Here is a 13,239-nt window from a genome sequence, read left to right on the forward strand (position 1 = left end):
CCCCAACTCCACATGAGCCAGCCATATTTGGCAGTAGCCATCCTGAGCTTATCAACTCAGCTGTGCTTGAGCTGATTCTCTGCAGAGCGCTGTGTGTGTCTTCTGACCTGGGCAGGCAGTATGGACACCCTCAGGTTGCCTCTGTGCAGACCATGTCTGCAGAATCAAATTGCTCTGGCTTTGCACCATGCAGCAACAGTCAAAGCACTGCTGGCACTGCGCCAGCCCTGAGGGAGAGTCCTGCCTGACCAGTGAGCCTTCTCATTTTTTTCTGCTGCGCAGTTAAACCTGAATAAATTGCCATGGGCATTGAGTTTTGACTGCATATAGCATATCTGTCAATGGTGCATTACATTACAGTGTCTCCAAAGGGCATAGAGAGGAGGTTTAGAACATACGTACTTCTGAAAAATTAGTCCTCCTTTGGGGCTGACACATGCTCTTAGTCTTTGTATGAAAGCATGATTGTTTAAAATGTAGCATCTTGCTGTTTAGAAGTCAGACTTTCCTAAGGCCAGTGACACCATGGTAATGGAGTAGTGCTGGCTGGAAAATCCCATTTTTTAACAGTTACGGTTGTTTTCACACATGTAGCACAGCGATGTTGCCTCGCTATTTTGTGTTGTGATGTCTTGGAGCAGATGGTTCACGTTGGTGATATTTTGGCCCCTCTTTTACTTATGGGAACAAATCCTGCTTGGCTCTTTCATGCTACTAGCTCCTCTGGGGTTAATTCCTCGAGGCAGTGGGCTGAGCACTATCCTGTCTGCAGATTTGTGCTCTGCTGGTGGCATGTACGCTAATGGGGAGGCATGTAAAGTACTTCTGTAAACTGTAGCCTTGCTATTTTATGGCAGAGAGACTTGCATTGGAGGATTTTTATGCCCCTTTTGAAATTAGAAACCAGCAATAACAGCCATTACGTCCAAGGCAACAGGTCACTGACCAGCCATTTTGTCAGCCCAAGCAGTATGTGGGCACCACGTGCCAGGAATATTTATCTGCCTGTAAGAAAGTGTATCCATAACACAAGCAATACAATTTGTCAGATCACTACTCCATTAGAGGGAAATTTACTTTAGTTGCTGCTTTTAAAAAAAACTACCAATAAAAGGACTGTGATGTACTGTAGCCTAGCCATAGGTAGGCACAGCTCGCATGAAGTCCATCTGTCCACACTTGCTTATTAGGTCTAAGGAACTTGGTTCATCTGCAAGTGCCAGGATTCAATGGAGGATGTTGCCTAAGTGAAGAGTGCAAGATGTGTCTCCATTAATATTCATGTTAAAATACTGTCATGGTTTTAGCTGGGATAGAGTTAATTTTCTTCACTCTAGCTGGTATAACTACATGCCAGCTAAAACCAAGACAAATTCACAGTTAGGGCTGAAATTGTTTTATACCTGGTCTTTAACACCAGGAATACCTAACTGGTGCAGAAAAAAAAGCTACGAAAAATCAGATGGTGTCAGTGACCCTTGCCATACCAAAGAACACCAGGGCAAGTTAAGAAGCCAGTTTTGGGTTCAACTTTGAATTTCCTGGCTTTTGTTGGGTTATAGTCCCATGGAAATGGTCACTCAGTGAGGCTTTTGTCTATGCATTTTGACTGGTGACTGCTAAAGGTACTATGTAAAGCATTTCCCTTTTGCTCTAAGTATTTTTGGGGAAAAAGAGTGTGAGAGGATGCTGTCCTGGTCCTATAATCAAGACCAAATCAGGAAATTATTTCATGTTTATAGAAGAGCCACAAAGGGTCCTATAATGATGATGCCAGTCCTCACAGGAATGAACAATTAACTGGCTTCTGCAATGTGATTTGCCTTAGATCAAGGAGAGGTTAACAAGATATGCTTCAGATAGGCTTCAAATGAATCACCAAATCATGTTTTTGAGAGGAATATCTAAGAAGGATTCCTGGAAAATGGTTGTCCTCTTGCAAATTATTTTGAAACACATTGCTTCCCTGAGTAGGACCCTTAAGTAGCCAAAAACAGGTCATCACTGGGTTGTGCATTGAAGTCTGGTGTAGCATGGGCAAAGGAGTGTACCCATGGGCAGGAGATGCTTTTTCCAATTAGCATGTGGCTTAGATTTGAAAATGGACTGGAAGTGAGGTGTTCGCATTCGTTAGGACAGCTTTGGAGGAGGGTTACTTCAAAGCTGGGCAAAGGGCATGCATGCTGCTGCACACCAGGTGGGTGACTATGTCCATGGAGGTGCAAGGGTGACCCTAGCACCGGGGGCCCTGCTCCCCAGAAAAACACAAGCTGGCCAAGCCAAGGTTAAAGCACCAAGTGTTGTTGGCAAAGTGGCGTGCTGGAATTCTGCAAGCCCTTTTCTACTCTCAGGATCAGCAACGGTTCTGGGATCTAGTCAGGGAGAAACGGTGGGGCTGAGGGAGGAGTGGAAGAATTCTAAAAATATTCTGGTTTTATGCAGTTGTGACAACAGTAATTAAATTTGTCCCTTTACATTTTAAAAGTGTCAGGTTCTTCCCTCAGCTTATTTTGATCATCTGCATGATCTACAAGTCTACAAGTCACAAGGACGCTGATAAATTTGCATTTCTGAGTGAAATTCTCAGGAGCATGCAGTCCCTCAGGACAGGTATTATTAGCTTCCTGGTTTCACTGGGTGCCTCACTGAATCATGGTGTGCTTACAGCTAGTTTCTCTAACAGAAGACTCTGGTTATCTCTTAGTAATGTATTCTCCTGTGGTTTTTATTTCCAAAGTGCCGTGGTAAGGAGATTTTCCCAAAGGCTTCAGTTTGCTTTTGTGCTGCAACATTTTACCCAGTGTTTTTGGAAGAAGTATAGACTTTTTGGTAAGGCATTTACTCAAATATGAGAGGCTATGCTGGGCTTAGGCTCACATTTGGAGTTCACTTGTAATAGGCTCACCTTGGTTTATTCTGAGTTTTTAGAGAACAATAGAAAGAGATGGCAGGTGGAGAATACTGATGATACAGAATTATTAGTCTCAAGTGGAAAGAGGAAAGCATGTTAGGTGAGTTGTCAAAGTCTGATTAGGACTAAACAACCTGAATTAGAAGATAAATTAAATTTATAAATCATACCAAAAAAATTCCTTTTTTTTATTTGAAAAAAGGCTGGCTCTGTGGAAAAGAATTCTAAGAAAGGTATTTGTATAAAAAGGTAATTTTGCAAACCCAGAATAATACAGAAATGCCTATCAAAATTTAAGAATGTGTTAAAATTAACAGAAGGGGTATAAGTATAGAGGTAAAACTGAGCACGTATATTGTTGGGACGATACAGCACGGCAGCAGAGTGCACAGCCTCCAGGGTGCAGAACAAAGGCAGGTGGTGGGGGGTGCTTCTGGGTGTGCCTGGGTTTTACAGACTAACACCTGGGCAGTTGCATTTCAATATAGAAACATGCCAGCCACAGAAAAAGATTTATACAAAAAAGGCAGAGAGCATTCAGTTGGTTATGTGTGGAGCAACTTTTTTTCCCTGTAAATATTTTACAAGTTCTGAATCTTCCCATTGACTCCAGATGAAGTGCCAGGTCCTGGTCGCCAGACGAGCTGGGCAGATTTCTGGGGGTGGCTCAGGGCATCCTCCTTGTGAGTGGGTGCCAAGGAGGGCTGCTCAACTTCCCCAGCTGGTCCAGAAACCCCCGGCGTGCCAGGGCCAGCTCTGTCCTGGCACAGATGAGTATTTCTCTGCCCCAGTACCAATGAAAGGTGCATTTGACCCTGGAGTAATCAAGTATGTGCAAGCGTCAGAGTAAATCAGATGCAGATATTTTCATTGGAAACAGGCAACTTTGCTTTTCAGCTGACATCAAACCTCCAGGCGTATTTTCTTAGACAAAGTGTTTTGGTTTTTTTTCTTGGTTCAATAACTTGTAAAGGATAGCTTCCTCACTGCATTTGTTGAAGTGCCATCTCAAAGTGTGCTGACACAGGGACTGACTGACGCATGGCAAGTTATCAGATGCTCAGAGATGAAGGAAGCAGCAACTCAGGCAGCTGTTCCCTTTCACAAAGGATGTGCCACCTTTCATTTGCCTCTACCTCCATTTCAAGGGTTTCTTCAAATAAAGAAGGGACATGTGAACCTGTCTTGCCTGACACGTTTTTTTATTGAGTACCATGATAACTTGGAGTTCACTTGTAACAAGCATTTTACGTGGTGGGTGAAATACCAGGGGAAAGGGAAGAAATAATACCATATTTCCTGAAAAACTAGGATCTAAACATATAAATGTCACTGGGTAGAAGTTACCTGAAACAACTGGAAGGGGAATTAACACCTGGTTTTATGGGAAACATTGGTTACCACTATCAGTTTTAATGAAGTGTACTAACTAAATTGTGTTCTGAGTATTCATTCAGCCCTGTTTATGGCACACTCTTGAGTACATTTACTGTTTGTCAGAAGTGCAAACTAGTGAACATATGAGGCTTTAAGACAGGCCATCTGTTAGTCTTAGACCCTTGGATAATTGTCAAACAGTTCTAAAAATAAGCACACACAAACTGCAAGGGGGTGCAAAGGTGATTTTCCTTTAGAGTCTTATAGCAAAGTAGCAACAAGAAATTAAAAATAAATGGGTTTATCCTGTAAAGCAAGCTGCTTCTCCTTTTTTCCTGCTTTCTCCCTTCCCCCTCCCCCTTAGTGTGCTGTTTTTAAAAAAAAAAAATTTGAGGTTTTTTCCTTCTGTTCTGTTGGGTCACGGCATCCCCTGAATGCCTCTCCAGTTTAGGATTAGAGCAGCACCAATTTAAGGCTCACAGCTTTCTGTAGAGAGCATAATCTCCAATGGCTAAAGCAAGGGTTGTCTTGTGTCCTCTGCCTAAAGTAATCCCTTTATAAAGTCAAGGCATAAAGGTTATCATCTTTATGGATTTCTGTTAGTGGGAAATAGTACCTGTGCATGAATGTGTGTGCGCTTATGGATATATAATGAATAATAGCTGAGAGATTTTTTGACCACTTTGAATTCAAAAGATGCAAAACATTGTCTGAAAAAAGAATGCTGCAGATGGCATTTCATCAATATTTGGACACTCTAACTTCTGTTTATAGCAATTAGGAGGTTTTGTTTTGTCTTTTTTTATATATACGTGTTCAAATGTGAGACTTGAACCTTTGCTTCAAGTCCATGCCTGTATCTGAGGTTTAGTTTTTGTCTGGCAAGCTCTGTGTGTTGACAGTTGAATGGAGGGAATCGCTTCTCTTGTTCTCCCAGCCCCGCTCCATAAGGGGCAAAGGAGAGATAATGGGGAGGAGGGGGCACAGCCCCAAGGCGTCCCCAGCCCCAGCTTGGAGCCAGACGGTGCCTGAAGGGGTGGCAGAAACCTGGATAGGGAGGTGGGGTGAGGCAAGGAGAGAAACTGCCTGAGCTCTTGCCTGGGTCTGGTGGACCCCCTGCATGTTGGGAAAAATATAGGGATTAATAGGAATTACCTTCCATGTTACAAGATCAGGCAGCTGTGTTCATGCATCACCCATGGGGCTGGTGTTTGCAGTCTAGGGTTGGTGTTTTCAATCTGGGTGGTGTTGCAGCACCACATCAACCCCGGTGTCCCAAGGCACTGAGCTGTGGGGGCAGCCAGGGAGGCATGGGCTGAGCATCCAGCTCTGGAGAAGCCACGTCTGGGCAATAAGTACTGTGTGCATCCGCTCCCAACACCTGGCGTGCCCATGCACATGGGACACACAATGGCTGATCACCAGTTGAGTTTCATGTTGGCTGTTTGTCATGTGAATCTCTTATCTCCATAATTCCAATTCAAATGATTTGAGGAATGGTATCTCTTTGTTTTAATGGGATTTGGAAGGGGAGAGAGATTCTTTATAACCTTTCACCAGAGCCCCGATCTCTGTGTAACACTGCAGAAGGCTTATGAATTTCACTTGAGGGTGGTGGGCATCACCAGCTTTGTTGTGCCATTCCTTAACCTCTGTATAACATATGGTATTTTAGGTGTATATGTTCACACACATAGATAGTATACCTCTAAACGGCTGGTACAAAATATCTAAATGCGTAACAGATGCACAATAGCACTGTAGACTGGATGTATTATGACCCCAAACCATTATCACATTCCTCACAGTTGCATTTTATTTTTTCACCTGCTCCTGTGTAGTACACCTGTGACTCGTTGGCACAGAACCTCATTGCAGTGTGGGAGACCCAGTTTGACTGCCTGGCTTGGAGCTTTGCTCCATCATGTGCTGCTTTTTTTGTGTATGTTTTTTCTCTTGATCTTTATAGAGCTTGTAAGAGTTCTTTGAACTGTTGTAAGTGATCATCTTTCAAGCCTGATGCTTTCTTTCTTGACACAGTGCTCTGAAAATGGAGATTGTCATGCCAGTGTTTTCATAGCAATGCATGTAGAAAACCAGATAAATATTCATTGTAGATGTCCTGCACAAATGGCTTGATCTGCATTCAGAGGACAGGCAGGGGGTGTCCCCAGGGATGATCTGGAGAGCAGTCAGTATCTGCATGGACAATAATCAGCCATTCTTTAAAATCTTTTTATTTCCTGCAAAACCCATCACCCAGTTCCTTGGTCACAGACATGTCCGCAAATAGTTCATTTGGGGATTGTGCGGCATGTAGAAAATTCCACTTAAACACTGTGGCAGCCCTGAGGCTTGGGGTAGTTGCATTTTTCCCACTGATGTGGCTAATGGAATTCCTATCCGTTTTACATGTTTATTAAGAAAAGAAGAATTTTTCCAACCTTATCCTATAAATAAGCTGTGACTTACTTGATCTTGACAGGTGACTTAGTGCTGCTGTAGAGTTTCCAGCTGCAATAATGTCTCAGAATGATGTATTCAGTGGGGTATCAGCTGTGAGCCATGCATAAACCAGGGGCCTAACAGGAGCTGTGAAGAACCATTTTTACTGTTCAGCTTCCAAATTATGTCCTGCCTCCTGCCAGCCCCCAAATGCATACGTGTATGGATGGCTTTGTGAGCAGGTAGGCATGTGCAAGCACACACACAAGCATGCCTGGAGAGGCTTCATTTTTGTGGCTGTTATATTTTCCTTTGGAAATCACCATTAAGGTTTGGTTTTGGTGGGTTTTTTTGGTTTTTTTTTTTTTTTTTTTTTAAACTATAACTTCTAGGGTTGAAAAATCATGCCTGAGCTGTTTCCTGCCAGCCCACCCTCCTGTAAAGGTGGGTGAAGTTTCCTTAGGCCACTTGGGTAGAAGCATTCCTGTCATATAACATGTTTCAAAATGGTCCCTCCTTTATGGTTTCATTCTGCTGCTTGGAACAGCTCAGGATAGCATCGGGGTGAAAGCTGTTTCTGCTAAGGGTCAGGGCATTCTCAATGCCAGGATTTACTTATTTCTCAGTAGCTGTGAAATTCTGGTCAGCCAGGGAAATTTTCTTTGTCTGTGGGCACACACAGATATGCCTAATAAAGTTATTCGATGACGCATGGGTCAAATATGCAAAACACACCTGTGAGAGAAGAGACATAAGCACTGAACATCTCGGCCGCCTTCTGACATCTGCAAAGCAGAGCTCCAATAAGCTGCACATGCATGGGGCAGAGGGAGTAAAAGCAAGAAGATAAGACATGACAGTTACTAGTAATAGGAGACAGGTTGCCAGACTTTTTTTTGGAAAGCATATTTGTGTGGTCTGAAATACATTTTAATAGGTGAGAAACCCGTACTGGTTGCAGAGGATACTGTCAGGCTTTTGTGGGTCTTCTGAATACACCCCAGTGGTGGTTATGTGGTATTTGCACGTGCAGGAACCTGGTGGTCTGGTGCTCACCAGCACTTGGGCGTGCAGGACTTATGCATTTGTGCACATGGCTTGTGCAGGACCTCCTCTCTGAAAGATGGGGAGAGAATCCGGTGCACACAGGCTCTTGTGTCCGCAGCCATTACAGATATGTTTGTGAGGTCCTGTATAAAATGTTATTAACTGCTTTGTCCAGGGACTAGTCAGCATATTGATTGCCAATAATGCATGCAAAGGGAATAAACGATATATTCCCAAGATATTAAGACAAATTCAAGATTTGCATATGAAAAATGTATGGTTCATTTTTTTAACTGGTAGCCGTATGGCACGCTAGTTTGTCAGCTCCTACTGACCCAGCTCTGAATGGCTGCAGGTTTTCAGTATAACCTGTTTCTTTCTTGTGCAAACTCTGCTCACAAACCCAGTATATTAATTGTATTAGGAGCATTCAGAACATATTATTAACCTATGTTTGAGGAGGGAGGGCTCACAATGAAAGCTTCATTATCAGATTTAGAGCCACATACCATTCCTTTATTGACCTGCCTGGGATAATCAATGCAGCAGCCACACAAGTTTGAAATCATGTTCCCTGACTAGACCATGCGTCATGCATTTAGTGCTGATTGTGCATTATCTTTTAAATGACACTGCCTAAATAAGTATGGATTTGTCTACCATGAATAGCCTTTCTTTTGATTTGAAGATGGCAAACCTTTCGATTTTTTTATTGATATTCAGGATGACCTAAAAATAGAACTGTAATGAAGTGCACAAGAAATGACCATTGTTAAAATGCTGAGGAGAGAATACACAGAGTGGCCTGTGCATTCTTTGACATCTTCATGCTTTCCCAGTTAGGTTTTGTGGACAAGCTGCTTGTCAGTGCTGACATTGTGTTTGTAAGGCTCCATTCATCCTCTCCCATAAAGTCATTATTTGACTTGAGAATAACATCCAGCACAGCAAAGGTCATTCCTTCTTAAGGCCAGGAAAATTTCCATGTATAGCAAAGCAAAAAAACCATTGGATTTTATGTTTGGTGATGTTAAATGGTCTAAAAGCAAAGTAGTTTCAACTGTCAATTCACTTGATGTTATTCAACTATGCCCTCTATCCCTTTAACCCCTGATAAGATTTCCAGGTCTTTGAACAGTGTTTCTGGTTTTTGATTCTGATATATTAGGCACCACAGGCTGGGGTGTGTTCAGAGGAATAGTGCTATGCTGAATAAGGGCCAGTTATTTTGCGATTTTGTCAGTCGATTGTATTTAATGTCACAAGGGCTCCTTCCGGGTGTATGGCAGCTGCCTCTGTAACATTCTGGCACGTTAAAGCCTGACCCTTATTGTGCGGAGTTTCCCCGCGGCCCGCCCGCCACATTACCGCGGATAACTTTTGCCATGATTTAGGAACTCAGCAGCACTTCTGACACCTGGTGGTCACTTTTTGGGAGTGCACGGTCCAGAAATGCTTGTGCCTGCAAATGGGGTCAGTGCTGCCTGCCCGCGTGGCCCCACGCGCATCATGGGCTGCCCATTAGCTCTTGCCACAGACAGTTTTCATGAGGGAGATGTCATCTCTGGATAAAGCAGAGGACCATTCTTTTTCCTGATCAAGATGTAGCTGTGGATAGTGTAGAAGGACCAGATGATTTATGAAAAGTTAAAATATCTTACTTTATTTTAAAGCTTTGTCATTGTAAATAAATAATTTGATTCAAAATTCATTTCATGTTTAAAACCTTATTCTTCAACTTGGCGGATTTGCCCGGCTCTGTTATTAGGCAGATGGAGACTAGTAAAATTGATCAGGCTTGGAACAATGCAAATGAATTTTTATATTTGGGGATGCTGGGGACCCAGCTCAAGAAAAGCTTACCATGAAGTACATCTCTCTCTAGTTGCTCAAATAGCTGAATAATCACAGAAATAAAGCTGACTTTATATGTAGGACTGGGTTTCAGTCAGCACACAAAACGTAGGTGAATTGGTACTGCACTAAAAATAAGCTTCCAAGGTTGCCTTCACGACTTATTGGCTCCTGCACAAAATGGCAGGACAGGTCAGCATCCTCTAATGCGAGAGCTATTACAAATCCACCAAAAGGAAAAAAGGGAACAAAAAAGACTCTAAAATGCTGAAAGAAATGTGTAGAGCAAAGTCTATTCTTTAAAGAGATTTAACTTCTGGGTTACATGTCCAGCCTTTTTCTGCTGGGTATATTACCCTGGTGCCTGAACTGGCGGTTCAGCTGTTATTGGCAAAGTATTTCTTGGACTGAGAAGTGTGTGTCACAATCTGGTGTCTCTTGCTGCCAGTACTTGCACTCGGTACTAGTGAGAATAAAAGAGTAAAATATGGCAAGGGTTCCCCCTGCAATTCAGATTTTTTTTTTTAATTGTTACAGTTAAGGGAATCCCTAAAGGCAGTTTTTGCCTGTGAAGTGTTACTACTTTCTTTATATGTATTGAATAAAAAAAGAAACCCTCATGGCTGTACTTGGCTTATAGCATTTTTTTTTTTCTAAGTTCATGCCAGCATTAACAGATCTGTCAGAACAAAGCAAATGTGTCATATTGGCAGCTGTTACTTACAAGTACTTTTTCTTTCTTGCATTTTGTTTTGTAATAATTGAGAAGCTTTTATGTTGAGCTCTGCATAAATGGTACTGAGTAGGAGGGTATGGGCATGCTTTCTATTATTCTGCCCCTCATGCATGTCTCCTTTTTTCGTCTTTCCAGAACCACACATTGAGCCAGCACGCACAGTGAGCCACTGGCACTACAGGACACCTCTCTGCAGAAGACTTGACGGTGGCACAGTGGGGAGGACCATTTGAACATTACATCCAATCAAAGTGTCATTTGCAACCCAGATGTAAAACTCTAATGATTTGGCCATGAGGCGCTGCTATTATAAGCAGCTGGAAATGAATATTAATGGAAGAGATTAAAAGTATTCCATGCTCAGTATTTTTTATTGTCCTGCTTCAGCTAGCGTACTTTAGAGCTTCTGCTTCTGACTGAATTTATAGTGTTAGATAAATCTGCTTTGATGCTGTTGCCTTTTGTTGCTTCTTGTATTATATTGATAGTTAAAGATTAGGTGTGATTTTTTTCTTTTTTGTTAACTGCTTTTTAATTGCAATTTTAGGTAACTGTGTATTGTGATGTGATTGCTTGGCTATTGTCTGAATATTTCTTTTTAATTTTTTAACGGAAGACTAATGCTTTGATTGGATTTGCCAGTTCACGGGACAGTGATTAAAACTATGTAATGAATATAATCGGTTTCAGTGCAACTGGATGGTCTGCTTTATAAATGTGACTTAATCTGATTGCAATAACTAGTACAGTTCAATAAAGGGAATACATGAGCTTAGTGTCAGTGGTTGTCTGTCTGTCAGTACACGCTGCATCACCACCGCCAGCTGATGTGTGTAAATCACAAAGCGAGGGCTCACCTGACAGCAGAGAGCATTCTGCACTCCAGGAGGAAGGAAGACTGGGAGGAAACGAAAGTCAAGTTCCTGCATCTGGTGTTGTGCTCGCTCCTGGATGCACCTCCCAGGCTCCCATGGTAGGTTGAGGTGAGGTAAGGACATCTACTATGAATCTGGGCACAAAAAAGTGTTGCTAGCTTATAATACTCAACTTTTACTCAAGTCAACAAGAAAGGAGGGGACCTGGTCTGTAGCTGCCTTGACGCTATCTCTGTGCTTCTTTGTTTCAATTTTTTAAAAAAATAGCTTTCTGGATTGTATACAAATGCACAAATATGGGATCAGGCCTTGGGGACCCTGGTAGGAGACTCTGTATTTCAAGCATGTGAACTTCTAGGCCCACAGGTATTGTAGCTCTATGTAACTGCCATACTTCTGACACTTGAAACTGCCATCATGCAGCCTAGCAGAGCTAATTAGCAGGATTTCTTTTTAAAACATATCATATGGTAATGTAATGAGGTAAGTGTTATATCTCCACTCAGAGAAACAGTCATTTTAAGGACCATGGACATCTTTGGAAAGTTAGTGAGATGAAGTTCTCATGGTATCTCCTGCTTGAATGAATCGTAATCCCCATGGAAGATGTTTAGCAGTTGTGACAGCTGAAATGATGTGGTTACCCATTCCCGCAATGTACAAGGCTTTGCAAGACTGTGGCATAGAAAAATGCACAGTTAGAGCCTTTCAAAATTGCTGCACTGAACTAGAGCACAACTGGTTGCCATTGCACTGTGTCTGGGCTTGGAGCATGTAAGTGATGTTTTGTAGGAAAAATGTTTTTCAAGGATGTGTAGTCAATGCCCAAATTAGTTTATATAGCGAGTTTATTAATAAGTGCACGGGCACAGCTTGTTGACACTGCAGACGATGTTGTCAACATTTAGAATCCTGCTGGTGTTGATAGCCGTGGTGCACACATGCAGCTCCTTCAAGACAGTGGGACATACCACATGTGAGGGAAGGCTACTGGGTATAACAGAGGTAGGGTCATCCCTACAGTGGGAAGCACCAGAGCAGGTGCAAGTTCTAGCTTGAGAATAGTTTCAACTTTCTCCAAAAAATGAAGTTTTGTCCCATTTGGGGCAAACGATAGATATGGGTTTTATTCTGCCAATTATTCTGCCAAAATAGCATTGCATGGACAGTCAAAGTTTAGGCTCAAAATTTTGATTTGTGATAAATGAATACACCCTGATGTAAGAAAACTAGGAATTACTTAATTCCAAAGAGGACAGTTCTGTTTTTATCTAGGTAATTTTTAGTTCACTGTTTATGCAACAAAATTATTGTACTACTATGATCCATTTCTAGAAAAAGTGTTAGTTTTCTACCTGATTATTTCTCCATAAACCAGGGCACAGATGTTTATGGGCTGAAAAATTAGCTAATTAAATCGCCAATTCATTATTCTCATTCATAGTGTATGCATACTCCTAACTTACAGGCAACATTTTAAGATGGGAAATGGAAGTGCCTTGCAGTACAGGCTCATAGGCATGCCCTTGCAAGAAAAGCTAGCTGGGAGCATACATCAGCTGCTCTGGTAACAGCTCCTGTGCCATTTCTCTGTGCCGAAAGCAAGGCAGCAGGTTCTCACAATGGAGATACTGAAAAGGGAGACTCTGCCTGACAATGGGTTTGGCATGATGCTTGATTACTTCTGCGCAGGTCTTCAGAAATGAAAAGGAAGATATAGGTTTCTATCTTCAGGAAAAGGATCTGTGCTGGGAAACTGATGTTTCCATGCAACTCTGAGAGCTGCTTTAGTAGTGCTGTACTGAAATACATGCCTTTGTCTCAGCATCTCCCTGCTGACTAGTTAAAACTAGGTGTATATTCACTGTTCTGAGATGGGGAACTCCCCATGTGGGGATCATATTCTGAGCTGCATAATTTTCCCCACCTGTACTGGAAATGTGGGCATGGGGCTGAAGTGCTGGGGTCCACGCTTAGCCTGGCAGCGCCAAGCA

General features: G+C 42.3%; 1 protein-coding gene across 4 annotated transcripts in view; it reads left to right on the plus strand.

The window, feature by feature from the left end:
- The window catches only part of ZNF423 (zinc finger protein 423), a 234,598-nt gene extending 223,458 nt beyond the window's left edge, over nucleotides 1-11,140 (plus strand). For all 4 annotated transcript variants that reach the window (XM_064459426.1, XM_064459429.1, XM_064459427.1 and 1 more), the window contains one exon: nucleotides 10,506-11,140. In XM_064459426.1, coding sequence (XP_064315496.1) covers nucleotides 10,506-10,535 — 30 coding nt within the window. In that variant the 3' untranslated portion in view covers nucleotides 10,536-11,140. The remainder of the gene's footprint in view (nucleotides 1-10,505) is intronic.
- The last annotated feature ends 2,099 nt before the right edge of the window (nucleotides 11,141-13,239 follow it).

Source organism: Phalacrocorax carbo, chromosome 8 (assembly GCF_963921805.1).
Source record: "Phalacrocorax carbo chromosome 8, bPhaCar2.1, whole genome shotgun sequence".
In the NCBI taxonomy this organism is placed as follows: Eukaryota; Metazoa; Chordata; class Aves; order Suliformes; family Phalacrocoracidae; genus Phalacrocorax; species Phalacrocorax carbo.